General features: G+C 46.0%; 1 protein-coding gene across 2 annotated transcripts in view; it reads left to right on the forward strand.

The window, feature by feature from the left end:
* Positions 1-20,461, forward strand: part of SLC6A12 (solute carrier family 6 member 12) — a 37,618-nt gene extending 17,157 nt beyond the window's left edge. For both annotated transcript variants that reach the window (XM_005482687.4, XM_074538947.1), the window contains exons 7-15: positions 1,859-1,993; positions 3,457-3,560; positions 4,979-5,103; positions 5,328-5,440; positions 6,116-6,253; positions 7,542-7,644; positions 13,414-13,514; positions 14,533-14,703; positions 17,303-20,461. In XM_005482687.4, the coding sequence (XP_005482744.1) occupies positions 1,859-1,993; positions 3,457-3,560; positions 4,979-5,103; positions 5,328-5,440; positions 6,116-6,253; positions 7,542-7,644; positions 13,414-13,514; positions 14,533-14,703; positions 17,303-17,449 (1,137 nt within the window). In that variant the 3' untranslated portion in view covers positions 17,450-20,461. The remainder of the gene's footprint in view (positions 1-1,858; positions 1,994-3,456; positions 3,561-4,978; positions 5,104-5,327; positions 5,441-6,115; positions 6,254-7,541; positions 7,645-13,413; positions 13,515-14,532; positions 14,704-17,302) is intronic.
* The last annotated feature ends 49 nt before the right edge of the window (positions 20,462-20,510 follow it).

Below are 20,510 nucleotides of genomic sequence, written 5' to 3' on the forward strand. Positions count from 1 at the left end.
TCCCAGATTTTGCTGATGACTGGTTCTTGCTGATGCAGACTTGTCCACCATTTCTGAAGGAAGGAGATCCAGACTCCACCTTTATGGGGAAGAGGGGATGGATGAGAAATGATGGCATTTTAAACCTTGAATCTCTGATGCCCCCTAATTTGAATACCACAGTGCCATCTTGACAAGACATTGGGTCTGAGAGGTTGTGTGATCTGCATGGAAGAATAATGAAGTGACTCAAGGTTCATTTAGCTCTCAGCCTTCTCCACTGAGTTTTTTCTTTGCATTTTTCTCCTTGTGCACACTGCTTCCCCAGGGTGCATAACTTACCTGCACAAGGAGAAAGCTAGAGTATTTCAGTCAGGCTGGTTTAGCTGACTTGGTTTGGCAAAACCAGACCAGAAAGTGAGAGAAAACAGTGACTACATATAGTAAATATAATGGTCTTCCTTAGACTACAGATGATTTTTCCATCACAATTTTTAGGGTGCAAGGCTATTGGCTGTTTACCAGCCAGGTGTTATGGACATGGTGCAACAATAAGAGAAGAGTTTTCTGTTCCCAAATATACTAAAGGTCAAACAGGCCAGTTGTCTTCTCTGCAGGCTGTAATTTTGAGTATTACAGGGGCACTGTCAAAAAACTCAACTGCCTCCCTCTTTTTCTTTGCTGACAATATACTAAGACAAGCATTAGGAAAGACCCAAGAATTCTGAGCAGGTGCATAACTTTGGAGCTGTACAACAGCTCCAGATTAAACAGGAGGTTGTGTTTGCCTGAGAGGCTGCTCTAATCACATAATCCTGCCACATCCTTATGTTTCTGCTTCTGTGATTTAAGGAACCCAAATTTAAAGAAACCATAGTGACCTCAGGACAATAATTTCAAATAACTCCATAAAGAGTCATTTTCTTTTAAAAGCCTTTCCCCCCCCCCATGTTTCTCTTCCTTATGCATAAATGTTTTTTTAAAACTGATTTCTGAAGGTAGATTTTAATACTTGTGCCCAAAGGAGTGTCATTCTCATTCAATCAGGGAACAGCTAAAGTACCATGTAGTGTGACTTATTTGACCAATTATCACTAAGCACAAAAAAATGTAATTTCAGGCCTATCACTATGAATCCATAGAGTAAACAAGCCTTCACACTGCTTGAATGAATTTTAGTAATGAATAAATGTTAGGAAGTTGCAACTTGCTCACAAATATTTTGCAGCTAGGAAAAAAGAATATGTTATATTAGAGAAATGGTTTAGAGATTATTAATTCTACTGTAATATTTATTTCTATCACACACAAAAAGAAGTAAAAATAGGTATTATAAAAATAATGTTCTACATTTTCTTTAAAGGCTTTGAGTTGCCCCCATTTTTTACCTGTGAGCTCAAAGGCATTAAAGGGATGAGAGTGACGCATGAGCCCTTCTGGAAATGAGAAATGCCTCATAGGTGTCTCAAATTGGCCAGCAAAGTTGGTATTTAATTTGGAAAGCTCTTGCTGTGCATAGGACCATTTTAATAACTCATTAAAACTCAGTGATGGGAAGAGATCTGGGTTTCTTCTGCAGCTTTCAAAAGATGAAGGGAACAGCTGCACAGCAGGGAAATTATATTGGCTGGAAAGAGAAAACAAAGCAGAGCAACCAGTGGCAGAGTCTTGGATGAAGAATAAAATGCAGATTAACTAAATCACCAGTGAGATGTAACCTTGATTACTTTCTTTCCCACCCCTCTTCTGTGTTAGCAGCAGCAGCCACAGCCAGCAGCAGAGTCGGGGAGGTTTGCTGGGGCAGGGGCCTGCAGATGAGGTGAAGTGATGCCTGCCCCTCCCTGCTGACCCTCTCTCCTCTTGTTTCCCTGCCCTGCAGGTCGTTTACTTCACTGCCACCTTCCCATATGTGATGCTCCTCATCCTGCTGGTCCGAGGGGTGATGCTGCCAGGGGCTGCTGAGGGCATCATCTTCTACCTGAAGCCAGACATGTCCAAGCTGGCAGACCCACAGGTGAGGGCTGGTGTCAGGCAAATGCTGGCCACAAGAATGCTCTCAGTGCCCTGGCCTCTGGAGCTGAGCTGTCATCTATGAAAGGAAGTCAGGCAACCAGGATCCTTAAAACTTCTGAGAAGGGTCTGGTTCCCTTACACAGCACATCCTTTTTGCTTGTGGTCTGCAGCATGTGGGCATGCTAGGTCATTTCCACTCATGGGCTCAGCAAAACCAAAGGAGTATATAAAATATTTAGCATGTAACAGAAAGTTTTTCTGGCTGTTAAATGCAGATAATTAAGGGAGGGGTTATATAATCTATCACTTTTAATTTTTTTTCTGGCCTGGTTAGCACTTTGGCTCCATCAGGACCCTCCCAGGACATGAGAGGTCCTGTGCTTGCAGAAAAGACCAAAGGCATGCATGTAACATGGGCTGTGACCAGCTGGGTTCCCTTCACTGCTCCTGGGGGCTGGTCCCACCTGCCTAGGGCAGGAGCTGGCCAAAGGGTCAATCACTTCCACCAGTCCCTGGAGCTCATGGAAATCCTCAGTGAGATCCTGCTGCTGAGCTGAGGCAGAAGGTAGAGCTTTAGTTCACATGGGATGTGTGTCCGTGCCTGAGGGACTCCTGTGTACATGCCTATCTGTGGGAAATCAGGGTGATCTTAGGCTGCAGCGCCTGGGATGGGATTCTTTGAAGGCCATGAAATTCCAGCTGCCTGGATGTTTGCAGCTGGGGGCTGCTTAGAGGAAAACGAGAATTACTGGGGAGCCTGGAGACCATCAGAAAGGTGAGCTGTTTACCTGCCTGCCCACAACTCCCAGCTCAGGGCTTTCCCTGGGACTGTGTGAGAGCAGAGTTGCAGCTCAGCTCTCCAGGGAGGAGAAGGCTGGAGCAGTGCTGAGAAATGCCACTCAGCTTTTCCCATGGAAGGCCAGAGCAAAGGGTAACCTGGGTGTGACACCCCACTGGCCTGCAATCTCTCATCTCAGCAATTTTCTGCCCCTCCACTGTGCACTGTGGCCTCAAAGAGGTGGAAAACTAGGTCTGGGAGCAGGGGAGGGAGTACACAGATTGTTGATCACACTGTCATTTGGGGTGACTCACCCGTGGCTCTGCAAGGAGATTAATCATCTGGGCCATGTAGGGACCACAGACAGCTGTAGTGAGAGCTTCAGAAGGAGCCATACTATCAGGGATGCCATCTCTACCTTGAATGCAGAGGTGTGGGGTGGAGAAATGGTGTCACCTTAAATGGGGTGTGAAAATATGGTCTCCTCTAGAGCTTTTTCCTAAATGGTTTCCAGTTCTATAGCTCAGTTTTTCCAGATAGGTATCCCAGATTCTCCATTCACTGTAGATCCCCTTTCTGTCTCACAGGGTTTGTTCTCCATGACTGGAGGAGTTATTGTTGACAGGGCACAGCCATTTGTTAATTTTGTTGCCCCGTCTGGAGACCACTGACCTTCTCTGTTCCAGGTGTGGATGGATGCAGGCACTCAAATCCTCTTCTCTTACGCCATCTGTGAGGGGTGCCTGACAGCTCTGGGCAGCTACAACAAATACACCAACAACTGCTACAGGTAGGAAGAGCTGCACTCCTCATTTCCTTCTGGGAATTTTCTCAGATAGCACAGAGCTGCATCAGAGGCAGGCTCTGTCCCTGGAGGAGACCTTGGGTCGTGCTGCTGTGACTAATGAGATGCTCAGAGTGCAGAGGACTCAGCACAGGGATGGAGGATGGCTGAGGGAAGAGAGGAGTGCAGAAAATGGCTTTAATAGTGTTCTCCTGCACTAAATGAGAGGCTGGAGAAGGGGAAGGAATGGAAATGGAGAGTGTCTCCAGGCACTGTGTAGACAGCACACTCTATTTTGACAGAGTGATTGGGCAGGAGTGACATGGCCAGCTCTGCCATCACTTGCTGGGCAGGGGAGGTGGTACAAAATGATGGGGGCCTCCTGTCTCCAGTGCTTTACTATCGTCAGAGTAATGTACTGCCAGTGGCCTTTTGATCCTATCAAGGGGGTTAATCAAGTCTGTCTGGCCTTCTCCTTGCCCTTGGATTACAGATCTATTGTATCCATGGCCTGACATGGAGCTCAGTGGAGCAATCAGGACCATTTTTGACACCCTCTACAGAGCCCTGAGAAGCAGGGACTTTGCTGTGCTTTCACATATTGCCCCAGTACAGATTGTAAAATGGAACTGTGCTTGGGAGACAACATCATCTCTCCTGTTCTCTGATAGGTGCTGCCATGGCTGTTGGTTGGGCAGTTCATACTTTCTCCTGGCTCTCCCAAAATATTTCAGGCACCAATGAAGTGCTGTGCTGACTCCTTCAGCTAGTTCCTAAGGTTTCTTGTGCTGCAGCTTACCTCTGGGTGTCCCAATTGTGTCCACAGTGCCTGCCCCATGGCAGCTGATGCTGTGGGTCAGCTCTGGCAGCTGCCCAGGCAGGATCCAGGGGTGTGGGGCTTCCAGCGCAGCCAGCTCACAGTGGTGCCCAATTTTCACAAGGGGCAAGAGCACAGAAGTTTCAGGACAAGTAGCACAACACATCCCAGCCTCCATGTGAGCATAGCTAATAAAGACAGCGTAGACACTGCCCTTGTCAGTGAGGATTTTTATTGTCCTCTTACCCTCATTTTACTAGACCTGCTGAACCTGTATGTCCTCATGCTTTCAGATACTCCTCTTTCTTGACTGTGTTTCCTTTTGCAACCTCTTTCCTCTTCAAATTTTCTGTTTTTCTTCATTTTCTCTGTTGTTTTTGCTATTCTCTGGACTCTTGTTTTTTTTTTTTTTTTATTGTTATGTGCTGTGTGGTTGTGCCCCATTCCGCCACTGTGCCATGTGTTACTCCTGAACTCTTGGCTCTGCTCTGAGAGGTTCCAGAACAACATTTCTGTTTCTTGGTAGTGCTGTCCAGCTAGGGAAACTGAGCACAGACATGATCCTAAAGCAGGAAACCCCCATTTCTCTCTGGTCTCCTTCCCGCAGGGACTGCCTCCTGCTGTGCACCATGAACAGTGCCACCAGCTTTATTGCTGGCTTTGCCATTTTCTCTGTGCTGGGCTTCATGGCTCAAGAGCAGGGCGTGCCTATTTCAGAAGTGGCTGAATTAGGTAAGTTTTTTGGGAGACTTCAGAGCCAAAGGAAAACAAACAGCCTGAAGGGGAGGGTGCTCTTCTGAGGTGAAACCCACGATGTTCTCTACATCCTCTATTGCTATGGGTGTCTGCAGAGAGGTCTGCAGGACCAGTGCTCCTCAACACAGCTTTTTGGCTGTGGGTGGTCAAGAAGCTGTGGCAATAGGAGCACACATGGTCATCCTGTGGTCTGTTGGCAGGTCCTGGTCTGGCTTTCATAGCATATCCAACAGCAGTAACAATGATGCCTGTGTCTCAGCTGTGGTCCTGCCTCTTCTTCCTCATGCTGTTCTTCTTGGGACTGGACAGCCAGGTACAACAAACCCCCCTCCTCATCTAACATGCCTGTCCCCACCCTGAGCATTCCCCATGGTCATTGGAAAGGATAAGGTGGGCCTGTGCTTGGCTGGTACCTTAAATAGGTTCTCTGCACTGTATGCAGCACTTTCACACTGTGGGAGCTCAGAGCCAGGGGTTATTGGGCTGGCATTTCTGCTGGCATCTTCTCCCTGCGTGTATGTGAGGATGCCCCACCTACATCCGTTCAAAACTGTGGACCCTGCAGGGCGAGGCAGAGCACAGAGCAGACAGTCTGGGATGGAGAATTGGGCTGTTTTCTCCCAGCTGCATCTCACCAGAGCAATCCCTGTGTCCTCTTCTCCTCACTGGTGGGCCCATGTCTTCATCCCATATGCCTGTTACACCAGGAACAAGCCCTGCAGAGTGCAGTGTGAAACTCTGCTGCTGGCACAAGGGGAGCAGAGGGTGTCTTGCATGTCCACCAGGCTCTGTTATACCCTAGCCCTTGTGCCTGGATAACAAGGCCTTTTCCTTCTGTTTCTGCTGGCCTTTGGTGGAAGCAAGACAGATTAAAAGAAAAAAATGAAAAAGTAAGGATTTGGCAGGTAGGAGGAAAAAGGACAGTGAGGGCAAGTGCGTGCTTGGGGAAGGAGAGATGCTGATTTCTCTGACCTGTTTTCTCCTGCAGTTTGTCTGTGTGGAAAGCATGGTGACAGCTATTATTGACATGTTCCCAGCAGTGTTTCGGAAGAGAGGGCGTCGGGAGCTGCTGATCCTGGCCATTGCAGTCATATGCTACTTTCTGGGCTTATTGCTGGTCACTGAGGTGAGCAAGGAGTGCAGGAGAAAGGAGCAAGGGCTGTACAGCTGAGCACCAAACCCCTGCTACACAGTTCTGGAGGTCTGGGCAGAGACAGCAAGCTTGTCTTCAATGCTGTTAATTGTCTCTCATTTCTAATCCATTAGCTGGTGTCTCTCACAGCCAGTGCTGCTTTGACCCTGTGTGACACTGGTGCACTCACTGTGTCCCTGAGCCTTCCAGAGATGCTGCTCCCACCGCCCAGAGAGGCTGCCTGACACAGGCTTTGTGCAAATACCAGACCTGGGAGCTCAAACAGGCCGAGCTGTTTGAAAACAAGCTCTTCTGAGGGCAGTGATCGTTTGCTGGCTGCTTTCCACACAAAGCAGAGCAGCAGGAGAGGAGCCTGGGGGTAATGGCTGTGCCATAACCCTGCTGGAGCCCATGGGAAGGCTCTGATCCCAGGACCAGCAGGAGCAGAGCTGTGCTGGTGTGGTGCCATGCACAAGGTGTTTGCACTGCTCTGCAGCTAACAGCTGCATCTATTCCTGCATGGTGCTGTGCTCTGTGTGTGCCACAAGCTTGGGTGAGGGTCTTAGCATGAGCTCTGAAGTGACAGCTAATTCCTGTTAATCCCCTGAGGCACAGATGAATGATCCTCCAGCTGGATCCTGGCTAAGGACCTGCTGAAGGCAACACCTACCTGTCAATTTGAGTGACACTGTGTCTAGAGCCCTTCAGCATTATCTGAAAGGATCTTCTTGATGTGGAGAGGCTCTGTCTAGGAGAAATCACATGAAAATCGTCCATGGGTCTGTGCATGTAGCTGATGGCAGCTCTGCAGGGCTCAGCTCAAAGTCAGAAGCAACAAAAAAGCCATGTGCCTCTGCCATTGCAGAGCTTGGAACTTGTGCAGTGTGTAAGATTGGATGAAGGTAAAACAAGGTATCTTGAATGTTCTTGCTCAAGATCTCAATTTTGTGGGTGCAAAGTTCTGCACTGCTACATGGTATTTCAAAAAATGATTCTGGGAACTTCCTAACTGTTTTAAAGCAACCAAGCAAACCAGCTCCTGCTCTTATGCACATAGAAACCAGCCTAGCCCAGCAGTATCATAAAATGGGCATGAAAAACTCTCCTGCCACCAGGCTTGACTGTGCATTTGGAACAGAGTGAGGGCAGCCCCAAGAGAAGGCTCTTCTCCCACCTGCTCTAGGTTGAGTGTTTCTGCTGCTCTTCTTTTGCTTGTCCCACTCATTTTCCTTGACACAGAACAAGGCTTGCAATGGCTCTGTTTTCTCTACCTCTTCAACAGGGTGGCATGTACATCTTCCAGCTCTTTGACTTCTATGCTGCCAGTGGCATATCCCTGCTCTTCCTGGCTATTTTTGAAGTCATCTGCATAGGATGGGTGTATGGTAAGTGGAGGACAAAAACCTGTCTTTTTCTTTATCAAGGCAAGAATGGGGGGTTGAGAGTGAGAGTCGATAGAAAAGATCCTCAGGAGGCAAAGAAGTGCTGTAATTATGTTCTTTCTTGTCTGGTTTTCACTGTGTTTCCTTGCAACATTTCTTAATTGCTCCACATTTAGTTTAGGTATGTTTGTTCCTTCTCTGTAGGTGCCTCATATTGAACTACCTTGCTGTTTTTCCCATCTGCCCTTTGAATTAGAAAATCAGATATAGAGGAATGACTGCTGTTCTTTGGTGTCTGTCCCTGTCTGCTTACCATTGTGCATTTAGTGTAGTCCTGCCAGTTAATTTAACACAAAATTCCGGGATGCAAACTTGCTATGTGCTACTTCTGCCATGATTCCTACTTCCTACCTACCTAGGCTGTGAGAGCACTCTGAAAATAAATAGGAGGGATTGCTTTGGCTCTCAGTGAAGTTTGTAACTAAACTACTCAGGAGCTGAATAAAACTGAGCTTAGGAAGTATCAGGAGGAAACCAACTGCTTGTTAGTCTGTGCAGTAAGAAAAGTCTCTTCTCATATCCTATGGGAGATCTCTTCCTGACCACAGAGGCTTTGGTTCTTTTGGAAAGAACCTTTAAAGGTCATCTAGTCCACCCTCTTGGCCACTTTCCACTTGACCAGGTTGCTCAAAGCCCTGTCCAACCTGGCCTTGAACATTTGCAATGATAGTGTATTTACAGCCCCTCTGGGCAACCAGTTCCACTGCTTCAGAGTCAAAAATTTCTGCCTTGTATCCATTCTAAACCTCCCTCCTTTCAATTTATAACTGCTAGCCCTTGTCATGTCACTCTAAGGCCCCTTTATACATTAAAAAGCTGCAACAAGGTCTTCCTGAAGTTTTCTTTTTTTCCAGGCTGGACAGCCCAAATTCTCTCAGTCTGTCTTCACAGGAAAGGTGCTTCAGTCCTCTCTTAGTTTTCATGGTCCTTCTCTGGACCCTTAGCTACATGCCTTTCTTCTTCTGGGGTTCCTAGAACCAGATGCAACACTCAGCTTGTTGCCCAAGAATTTCCAGTGCCAGCAGTGAAATCTATTTATTTCTTTTCTGGTATTTTTTTCCAGTTGATTTGGCTAACCATTTTATCATCCACAAAACACTGCAGCAAGGAGTTCCATGGCTTTCTGAGGTGTTGTGTGAGGAGTCAGTCTCTTCTCCTTGTTCTGATTCTCCCACCTGCCAATTCCATTTGGTCTCACCTTTGCCTTTTGTGCAGTCAGTCCCTGTGTGCTCCTTTTGGTGCTTATGCTTTTATAGAGGTTGCATTGGCTGTAGTGCAGCTGCTGATGAAGGGCTTAGTAGTTTCTCCAAATGCTTTATGCATAGCAGGAGCCAATTGCTGTTTTGGATAAACTCCTCTCTTACTGAAAGCATAACCAGTCCAGATGTTTGGTCTTGGGCTCCAGAGAATGCAAGAGAAGCAGATGTGTAAGAAAGATTTATTTTAGAAAGATGTCCTTCAAGGGAAGCTTGCAGTAACAGACCCTGGCCAGATTTTAATTGAGTCACCTTCTGCCCAATCCTTTTGGGATTTAAAGGGACGTGGAGATCCCCATGCATCTGTGACAGGATGGGGATCACCATTTTAGGTTAATTCATTAAACTGAATTATGCTTTGATGTTTAATGCCATTTTTACAGTCACACAGGCCACATGCCTTTTCTGATGACCCATGGGGAGGAGAAATGGCAGGCAATGAGTAGCAGAAGAGGTGATGCTGCCCCAGCAGCTTCAAAGGGAGATGGAGTAGTGAGGGACAGAGAAATGGCCCTTTTCCTCACCACCATGGGTTCATTTGTGGCACTTCCTACAGTCTGATTTTACCCTCTTGATCTTCTGCTTTGCATCCATTGGGATGATTCTGGTCCAAAATGTAGTCACAGGACCAAGGTGAGGTGTTATATTGGGGGAAAGAAGTGACTAGTGCTGATTAAAGAGGTTTTTTTCCCCCAGCCTTGCAATTGGCAGAGCTGAGCCTCTTGCTTACCCTGTGAAGAATTACAACATTTCTGCTAACACAAATATGTGTTCTGAGTTTCCCCTCTCCCAGCACATACGCCAGCCACCCACCACTTGGCAGCTTTCCCTGCTGCCAGGCAGCTGCTCTCCCAGAGACCTGAGGATTTCCTCTGTACTGCTCCCTGCCTGTGGAAGGATCACACAGCACTGCATTTGTGGATTATGTTCCCTAGAGGAGAGTGCTGGAGGGTTTCTGGTGTCCCCCTGCCTCTTCTCTGCTCTCCTTCCACTTTGGGAAAGGCAGATCTTCTATAAGCAGGCCTGGGCTGTGAATACTGAGATTCACAATGTGGTGCCACTGAAATGTGCTGCAGAGGATCTTTTCCAGGCAGTCACAGCATGCTCATTATGATTAGCTGCTCCAGGAGAAAGCAAGGGCCTCCCTCACTACAGGAGAGCCAGGGCTGAAATCATTAGGACTCTACACAGCTAAAGCAAACTGATGCCAGAGGGTACCTGTGGGTGGCCCTGGGGTAAGCCCATGTTGTGCAGTGATAAATCTTTGTCTGATTCTGCTGCTCACATGCAGAGTGACTTCCAGCATGGCATGGCAGCCTCTTGCTGCCTGCATCCTGCCTGTTGGGCTAGCTCTGTCTCTGTGTGCTGAATGCTCAGATGCACTGGCTATGAGCAGCCTTATGTGCTTCTTTATGGGCCATAAAGGGCCTGCTCTGTGTGCCTGGTGCCCAGAGGATGTGCAGTTGTGGTGCCACCACACCTCCATGGCTGGCTCTTGGCACAGGCTTGGTGCAGGTGCTGATGCTGCAAGGTTTGACACAGAGAGGGAGCAGATACAGGCTTAGTATCCATTGGGATGATTCTGAGATGTGGAGCCACAGTCATCACCTATTGCAATGTAGTGGGTGGAATTTGATACAGATGAATGCAAATAAATGTAACTTGGGAGAAAAGACAGGAAGAGATTTTTTTGAAATAGATTCCAAACTAGCAGAACTGTGAAAATCACTGTTTTTTGGATATGGTAAAAGTAAAATTAAATCTTTGTCCCTTTTAATTTGGGTCTCGTTTGCTGTTTATAAGCTGTGTAAAATGAGAAGAGCTCTGTAAGGACAAGAGATAAGGATGTAGGCAAATCTCTAGTTAGGTTTGTGTGAAATTTATTCCTGTGAATTTACGAGGATAAATGATTTGTCAGAGGAGCACACAACCACTTTGAAGGTGTATCAGAACAAGGGAAGTGGTACCAGCATTCATGGTTAACCATCCAGTGACTGCATCCCATTCTTCCTTGTCTTGGAACAATGGAGGTAAAAGCAAACATCTTTGTTCACTCCAACAAAAATCTCTTTGGGGATGTTTTTATGGTTTTCTCTGCAGGAGAAATCCTTCTGATGTACTGGGAAGGAAGGGCACATTGCTCCACTATGTGTCCTCCAGCTTCTAATTTGGTCAAAAAGTCAGTGTTGAGTAGTTGAACTGATGACTTCTTAAGCTCGATTACTTTTTCATCTGCCTGTGACATGTAGAATATGTAAAACATCCTGTTCACATGCTCTCTGAGGATGATCATGTCAGTCCCATTGTGTATCATCACATCACCCACTGACTGCCACAGTGGCCATGGAAATTTAGGAGCTGGTGGTTGTTCTACAGAGAAAAGGGACAAGGACAGGTGGAGGCACATCGTAATTAACAACATAAGTTGTGGGGTTTTTTTCTTTTTGGAGGATGGATGGATGGATGTGTGTGTGTTCTTTTTGCTGGGTATTTTTGTATTTCTTTAATTGATGTGTCTCTTTGACTAGATCCTAGATCCAAATTGGCAGAGAAACTTTGTCTGCCATGAAGTTGTACTATAAATTAATTTATCTGACACGACAGTGTGTTTCTGTGGAAGATACTGTGCTGTCCTCATGCTCTAAATTGCAATTCACATGATCTATAGCTCTCTTTTCTTTTTTTCACCCTGTGGAAGATTCTGGCTTTTTGGCAAAATTAGTTTTATATACCAACTCCTTTCATCCCATATATATTTTCAGAAATGCTATCTGAATCCTCATGATAGTTACAGCTTGGAAGTTCTCTGGTATAGGCTGGACTCCCACACAATATATATGCATGTCCCTTGATATACCACAGCTTGTTGTCTTTGCTTAAGGCTACTTGTTAACTTGCCAACTCAACACCAAGAGGTGTTCAAAACACTATTATCCTCCCCCTTCCCCCCAAATACTTCAAAAAGCTGGGTTTAAAAGAGATTTTCTGCAAGCATTAGTCATGGGATATAGAATATAATGCAAAGAATTACAAAGAAAGGAGCATACATAATGTGCTTTTGTAGAACTGCAATATTTAAGGGAAACATAATATGAGAATTTAATTCTGAGACATAAAAACCACTAGCCAAAATAGAACTCACCAAATCCCAAGCACTCAGAAGTGTGGCCAGTTCTCTAGGCACATATTTTACCTAGTCCAGCACTCTGGGGTTGAGATACAAAGAAGCAAATTCTTATCACATTTGCGACTGGGAACTGTGGCTGGAGCGTGAGTTCACAGATGGATGAACGTCCCCAAAAGCAGAATCCTTTAAGTACCAAGACAGAAGTTTAATAAAGCAAATACAATATTATTTCATCCCAGCGGTGCTTAACTGGGAACCCTTTTTCTGGACAGACTAGCTCACTTTTTTTTTTTTTTTTGTCTAATATTGTTGTCTTATTCTGCCTGAGGCAGTCTGGTATATCTGGTCAGTTTTGGTTAGAAATGACTTTTTGATTTTTCTTCATTTTCTCTCTTTCTGGCCAACATTAGGCTCTTTGTACTTGAACACATTCCAGAGTTTATTGCAAGGTCTGCTGAAATCCATCTGCATTTTGTAGTCTCCTCTATGCCATTGCATAAGTTTGATCTTTGTACTTTGGGCTGGGCAGAGTCAGTGGTTAGAGCCTGGCTGGTGGCAGGACTTTTAGGTGCTTTTCTGAAGTTTATCCCATTCCTGGGCACCATGAGATTTAGGTGGGTCCCACACACTGTGAACAAACCAATCCAGTAAGTGAAACTAATGAGAAGAGGAGATCAGATTCCACCAGACAGCTCTCACTGGACAGTACAGCAGCACTTGCAGATGGAAGGTTTGGTTTTCAGAAGAGCTTTAATTGCCAGGTTTTCTGAGTTTATGTCAGTAATAAAATATTCTGTAGAAGACAGGCTCTTGAGATGACAGAGATCCTGCCTAACTCAGTAATGATTCTTGACATGACTTCCCTGGTATACCAGCATGTTTATTTACAAAGAGAAGATTTTGTTAGGTGTTCCCCACTCTCTTTGTTCCTTTTAGCACTCTGCACTCACACAATGCTTAACCTGCAAGAGCTTTCCCTTGCCGCTCTGTAAACCAGGCACCTCTTTTCCCTGTGCAGTCCTTACTAGTGCATGGCTGCATCCTGTCACTTACAGCTGCTGCCGTCTGAGGGACTGTGCTTTTCTTCAGTGTCAATCTTTCTGACACTTATGAGTGAAATTAAACCCCTCCATCTCTATTTAGCCACAGATGGGCCTTTTCAATGCCAGAAACCCCCATCCTTTGCTGCTCTAATATTAAGATAGCCATGTTTTCACCAGAAATAAACACCAAGGATAAAGAAAGTTTGGGATCTGATGTGAATAGTGGTTGAAGAAAACAAAACCCATCTGACTTGTGACTTTGTCTCTGTGCTGGTTGGTGGCCAAGGTGCCAACCGTTTCTATGACAACATTGAGGACATGATTGGTTTCCGGCCGTGGCCCTTGATCAAGATCTGCTGGCTGGTGCTCACCCCGGGTCTGTGCTTGGTAAGTGCAATTATGGCATCGTGACATGTCCCTCTGGGTCCCCAAATTCTCAGTGGGAAAGGCTGATTTAGCTTCAAGGTGCTGCTGTAAATTTTTAAGATTGTATGGAGAAGCAGAAGCTTGTCTGTAGCTGAGGTAGCTATTTATTTCCTTTGTAAAGCCTTATGTTTTGCCTGGAAAATTAATTGAGCCTGAAAATCCAATTGTTTGCTGTGAAGGCAAAAGGAAATGTGTCCTCAAAGCCTGGAGAGGTTTGGTCAAATTACCTATGAATAGAAGACTAGTGAAAATTACCCTATTCTGAAATACTTGCTTCAGTCTGTGTTCCTGGCACTGCCCATGGTTCAGAAGTATCTTTCTATAGCCATTTGCTTTCTGTGTTATTAAATCTCTTCCAAAACTTCTGTGACTGTGTTTAAATAAAATGCACCCAAATTCAGGCAAGTTCTTGCCTGTTTTGAATTTGTCTCGTCTTGCTCCACTGACTTTTACATGCCTTCTCAGCCAAATTCTGGTTTTCGATCTGACGTTGAGAGTTGTTTTCTTTGACCTCAATGGGAACACAGATGAGATCTATAGCTACAACTTACAAAAGATTCTTAGTCCTTTGTCCCCAGGCTTCAGCAAGACTTGAAGGTCTGGGAAATTTTCAAACCAGCCCAAATTATCTGAGAGCTTTGTAGCTAGAGAGCCCCGGGAGGGCTAAATCTGTGCCTGTGTGGCTCCTCTGGACTGTTTCTGCCAGGCAGAACAACACTTCTTCTCTTTGATATGAATAAATTGCTGTCTCAGTGTTGCTGGACCCTCAAAGCTGCTGCCAACTTTGCTTATGACTCTTCAGAAGCCTGAAGGCTTTAGACTGCTGAGAACTCTGTGCAGCCAGCAAGGTCCTGCTGGCTCATGCAAGACAGAGCACCCTCTGCCACCCTTGCAGAGCAGCCAGTCCTTGCAGGGTGGCCAGGCTGCCAGCCTTGGCTGCCCCTTGGCTCTCCTTATCTTTGTGTTTTCTGCTCCCCAGGGCACCTTCCTGTTTTCCCTGATCAAGCACACACCCTTGAAATACAACAATTCCTACGAGTACCCACCCTGGGGCTACGTGCTGGGCTGGCTGATGGCACTCTCCTCCATGGTCTGTATTCCTCTCTATGCCATCTTCATCCTCCTGAAAACCAAAGGATCCCTGAAACAGGTACTGGGAATGGTCACTGGGTGTGTTGCTGTTGCTCCCCTGGATGGTTCAGGGAGGGCCCCAGGGAGGAGAGGTACATGGCACGTTTCTCCTCTGAGAAGGCAAGAGCTGGTGAGAATCACACTTCCCCAGCATGTTCTGTAGCTCTTGTTGTCAATTTGGAGGGTCTCAGCACTGCTTCCAGGCTGCTCATCAAATGCTTGGTCTTCCATGTGGTGTTGCACCATCATGCTGGATGATCATGCAATATATAGACATATATAGAGCATATATGCACTAGATACCAATGCAAACCAAGTGAAAAACCAAGATCTGTTTTGCCTTTACTTCTTGTCCCTTGTAGTCCTGGGTCAGGACCATGTTGTTTTTAAAAAAGAAATTACCCATTGTTTTTAAAGAGGGCACCTGCTCACAGAGCTGTAAAGGCCTACCCTGTGCCTGAGCCTGTCCTCTTTCACTGTAGACATTCTTGTCCTAGGAAGAACTCTGTCTAGGGAGATGCAATCATGGAGATGACACCTCACCTGACCCATGAAGAAAGATCTGAGTGATGTACAGTACATCTGAATTTCTACACAATTTCTCTGCAGGTCCTTCCCCATCCCCACTGGGGCTGGTTGGAGGGTGGGGTGGGCAGAGGGAGCAGGTGAGCAGGAGCATCCCTGTGGCTGTAGGTAGCTGTGACAGCCACGATGGAGAGGAGGGCCCTGCATTGCCAACACATCCAGGGATGAGCTGGGTACAGGAAGTCTTAATTTGTTCCATTGTCTCAGAGAAGCTGGATCTGTGGCTTACATGTCTGACTCCCCACAGCTCAGAAGCTTTTGGCATCTAAATGAGAGCTTGGAGCTGCCAGAGAAGTAATTGCCCACATGTCCTGCCTGTTAAACAAGCAATATCTCTCACCAGGGGTAAAGTGCTTCAAGCCCTTGGACTGAAATGCTGCTGGGAATAGTGTTAATGCTCATTGCAGAGCACACCTGAGGAACTGATTTGGCCCATTTCAGATCGAGGGGTTTTCTGTTTGTCCTGGTTTACATGAGATTAATTGAAATTTCCAGGGACTCCTCAGCTACATTAGTATGAAGAAATTTCCAGGGATGCAATTTAGGTGTAGGGGAAGGAATTGGCTGCTAAACCTCGGTTGATTCAGGGCAGAATTAAAGCCAGCCATGAAATACCTTCTAGGGTAGTTGCACCTGTTTTTAAAAGAAAATTTCTCAGAATATACCTGTTCTTTTTTTCCAGTCACACCCCAGAATTGTAGTGAATTAATTTCCTTACACAAATTTCCAGGGACAGTTGTTGAATATTGCAAAGCGTTCACTGAAAGCAAGTTTGTAATTGGTAATTATGATCAGTCACTGCTGCAAACTGATACCTTTCGTTACACTTGGCTGACCAAGAGACAAAAATGTTGTTTCCTAATGCCCTGATTAAGACAGCTCAAGCTCCAAAGGCTAAAAACTCACAATAAGTACCCACAGAGAAGCTGCAGACCAAGGTGAATTTTGTAAATCATGGAGCAAATAGTTTTGAATAAATTAACAAAATCTGTGATTCTGGCAGGCACTTCACAAGGAGTGGGAGCACTAAAATTAATCCAACGAGTCATGGATGAATTGCCTGCTCTGCTTGTCATGCACTCTTCATGGGAGTGAGCATGCACTGTCCTGAGCTTGTGATGGAAAAAGTAAAAGTCAGATTTCAGCTGGGAAATGATAAAGTCCCATGGAACTGGCAGATAGCTGCAGGACATCAGCTGCAGGATGGAAAGGGAAAGGAAACCAGGAGCTCAGGAAATCATGTGGCACCAGAGAGACTTAAAAAAGGGGATGAAAAAGACCAGAAATTCACTGCAGAGTCCCTGTGAGCCAGGACTTTTTGCTGAAGAGCTCAAAGATATTTTAGTTTTGTAAGAAGAAACTCCTCTAAGTTGTCCCAACACTGCATGCATGTGTGTGGAACAGCCTGTAGCACCCTGCATGGCACAGGACAGAGGGACCTAAGGGCAGGCAGCTGCCTCACTACCCCTGCCTTCACCATCACAGTCTGGATGACTGGAAGAGGGGAGCTGAGGATGGTTTGGGGCAGAAACGAGTCTGCAGAGGGGCTGCTTTACCTGGGAAATGCCACTGAGGTGGGCATTGCCTACCACCCTGCTTTGGATCACAGCAGGAGATGCCCAGCATCTGATGATCAGTCCATTTGAAAGTCATCACAGCTCCCACGAAAATCAATGGAAAGCTATTTGGTGTAAGAAAAATAAAAGTTTTATGGTGTTTTTTCTATTGCTACAGAAAATGTCTGTGGTGCTAATTGCTGGCATCCTCCCTCACAGTAGCAGGTCTGTGAGAAGTGCTGTATATCAGATTATCAGTCCACAGCCCAGATTTGAGCACAGAGACAGAATTACTGTCATTGGGAGCAGCTGAAGAGAACCTGCTCTCCTCCTCTGTTTCACGGTCATCCAGCAGGAGAGGAAGAGGGAGCTGGCATGTGTGCTGTCTAGGTGCCTTTGCCCCCAGCAATGCTTGTGGATCACTATTGGCTGTCAGTTTGCTCATCAGCTTAATTAACAGCAGCTTCCTCTCTGCAGAGACTGATGCAGCTGATTTCCCCAGCGGAGGATCTGCCGCAGCCAAAGAAGAGGCGCGTGGCGAGGCCGGCCGACGTGAGGCAGGAGGGATGGTCTCCTCCAGCCCAGCAGCTGCTCAGCATCACAGAGAGAGAAACCCACTTCTGAGGCACCTGGGACGTTTCCTCCATAACCCAGACTGATTTGTTCTCTCCTTCCCAAAGTGGTTTCTTTTCCCTTCTCTCCTTCATGTCTGTGATGGAAGCATCTGGGACAATTCCTCTCCTTCCAGTATTTCTTTTACACCCTGGGGACAACTCTTCCTGCCAGCAGCTATGGAGACTGAGGCATGCTTTTGTCAGAAGTGTCCTTCATTACTGACACTGGTTGGGAAGAGAAAAACAACATTGTAGCAAAAAAGGAAAAAAAAAGTACATTTGTGTTGAGAGGAGGAAAAGAAACCACAGTGGTGAGGGTGGTGAGAGAGAGCAGAGATTAAAGGTGTGAAGGAGACAAGTTAGGGATTGTAAAGCAGGAAACAATGGGGTGCTAGCACAGGAAATAAGTAAGTTGGTTCAGAGGTACACAAGAAGCTGGAGGATGACAAAGGAAAGGGCATTACTAGGTCACCTCTGTACAAGGGAGAGAGAGCCAGGAATGTATCACAGCCAATGACAAAAGGAGGCTGCACTGTCAGGAATTACAGCCTCAGCTGTCGCTGGAAGGGAAAGGAGTGACAGGGCGCTCGATGCAATCCTAGTTGTTGATGATGGATCTCAAGGCAGTCTCAGTCTGGAAAAGGGGGTGAGGAATGACTATCTGAGGGGACTTGCTCTTGGTCAAAACTGCACGGCCCACTGAAAATGCATCCAAGAGTGAAACCGATGAACATTTGACAATTCTTTCAGAAAATTCATGGAGTGCAGGAAAAGTCCCAGAGCACTTGGTAAGAAAAAGAGCTGCAGCACAGCTGGGAAAATGAGATCCTGAGGACTGCACACCCACAAATTTAACTGCACTGCTGGGGCATTTTGGAGAGGAATTGCAGAAGGAGTTGATGGGCCTGATCCTGTGCTGCAGAGTAGCTTTGGGAAGAAGGTGGGAGAATGATTGCACTTCCTTGGCTTTGCTGTGGATGACTGCTCAGGGGATAAGGAAGACATAATCAGGTGCAATAATCATCAGCTCAGGCAAGATAAAGCAAAATTAATAGGTAATATGGTTTCATTGGAAGCAGATTGTGTCGAATTAAAGGTTGGTTGTTGCCAGGGTAGTCAAAAATGTGCGGCAATGGGTGGGAGGAAATGTGCTCTGCTGCCGGGTTTGGTGCAGTGCCAGCTGACTCTGTCCTGTGGAGGCTGGGGCTGTAAAGATCCCTGACAAATCCTGCTTCAATGCCTATCAAATATTCACAGTTAAACCCACCAGAAAAGCCAGTGGCAGGATGCACCCGGGAGCTTTGCTGTGGTCATAGGTACATACACTGATGCATGGCTGTGCTGCAATATTGGCACATCCAACCACACCAGAGAATGGCCATCAGAATGAATCACAGATGCCACAGGCTCCTTTCCCTTGTTCCTTGTTCCAAGTAATTGCTTTTCCCTGTGCTGGATGGAGATAAACGACCGGCAGCAAAAGTGAGCGCAGAAATCAGGTCTCATCTGTGCAGCTCAGTACCTATTCCAATTGCTATGGGAACCTTATCTGCTGCAGTTTCCTCTGAGTTTAACTGGAGAATTAGCATAGGGCAATCTTTTCCCCATTTAATTTCCTTTCCTTTAAAAAACTAAAACCTACAAACTGCTGGTGAAATGAACACTGAAAGTCAATTATCAGAATTTGTACCTCTCTGGCACATTATCATTTAAGATGTTTTACTGTGGAAGATGAAGAAGGCTGGCAAACCTCATTCACATTCCCTGCAAAGGACTGCAGCACCACATAAGACACAATTTATTGTATTTTTATTTTTTAAAGAGCTGAATGTCATGCCGCAAATAGCTGAGGGAAGAGCTTAGCACCCAGAGTCTTGAAGTCAGGCATCATAGTAAGCAGTTGGGTGATTTTTCCTCTCCCTCCCACCAATGTTGCTCATGATTTGGTGGGGAAAGCAGCTCCCCTCAGTCTTGATTTCTGTACAATCCTTCATAGGACATTTTGCCCCTTTGCTCCTCCTGCCATGCCTTTGAGATGTGTGGTAGTGTTGTGCTGGCAGAGAAGTCATGGAGATCTGTTCACTTCTTTTTCTGAGGCAGTTGAATAACACTGCAAAAATCCTGGATAGAAGTAAGTAACTCTTCAGTTTAGAACACAAATGTGGTGCTGTGTTATTGACTGCATGAACTTATTCCTCTTGTTTATGTATAATCTGACAATAGCATCTCACCTCTGCCAGGAAGCAACTTTTTTTAAAATAAGCTAGAGGAGGTATTGGTGTGACCATTGAAAGCAATCATAAAATTCCCAGGATCAGGAAATTAATCCAGTTTCTTCAGATGTAATTGACCAAGTCAAGTCCAGGAATTTTAAGTCAAAGCTCAGTGACCCAGTGTCATTTAATTCCCTTTCCTTTAAAAACTGGAACACCCACATACACCCAGCTGGGGGAGCAGGGGGAAATGCCATCAGTGGCTGTCTTTTGCTGTATGACCCCCAGCACAATCAGAGACTGAGTAGTGGTTTGTTAAATTTCTGTAAACGTCTCAGGCATTGCTGCCTGCATGTGACAGATCTGACAGGTCTCCATCAACCCCTGGAACTGGGCACCTCTGGAGAGCTCTGAGTCTGATGGGAAACTGCTCCTGTCCTGCCCACCACCAGGAATACACCACTGAAGGATTGGTATAGAGAGGAGAGAGAGATTTTTCCCCTGTAATTGTTGATAACATGCCAAGACATGACGCATTTGAAGCTGAAGTCCAAGAGAAGGTATGAGGTTTTCATCCTGTGCTACTCCTCCCAGCTGGAATTAAAACACTGTATACAGAAGAAAAGACATACACCTGTAAACACCTAACTACCACTTCTGGGTTTCCAGTTTGTTTGTTGTTCTGATTTTGGTTTTTGTTTTATTTGTGGTTTTTTTTCTTCATAAAAAGGTAATTTTCACCCCTCTCTCCAGAAGGAAAAGACCGGAACAGAGTTTTTAAAAAATAAATCAAGCCAAAAAGTCTTGTATTATCCTTCTCCATCCTGTTATTCCTGTCCCCCCCACTTCAGACTTGCC

This window comes from Zonotrichia albicollis, chromosome 4, assembly GCF_047830755.1.
Source record: "Zonotrichia albicollis isolate bZonAlb1 chromosome 4, bZonAlb1.hap1, whole genome shotgun sequence".
NCBI classification, from domain to species: Eukaryota; Metazoa; Chordata; class Aves; order Passeriformes; family Passerellidae; genus Zonotrichia; species Zonotrichia albicollis.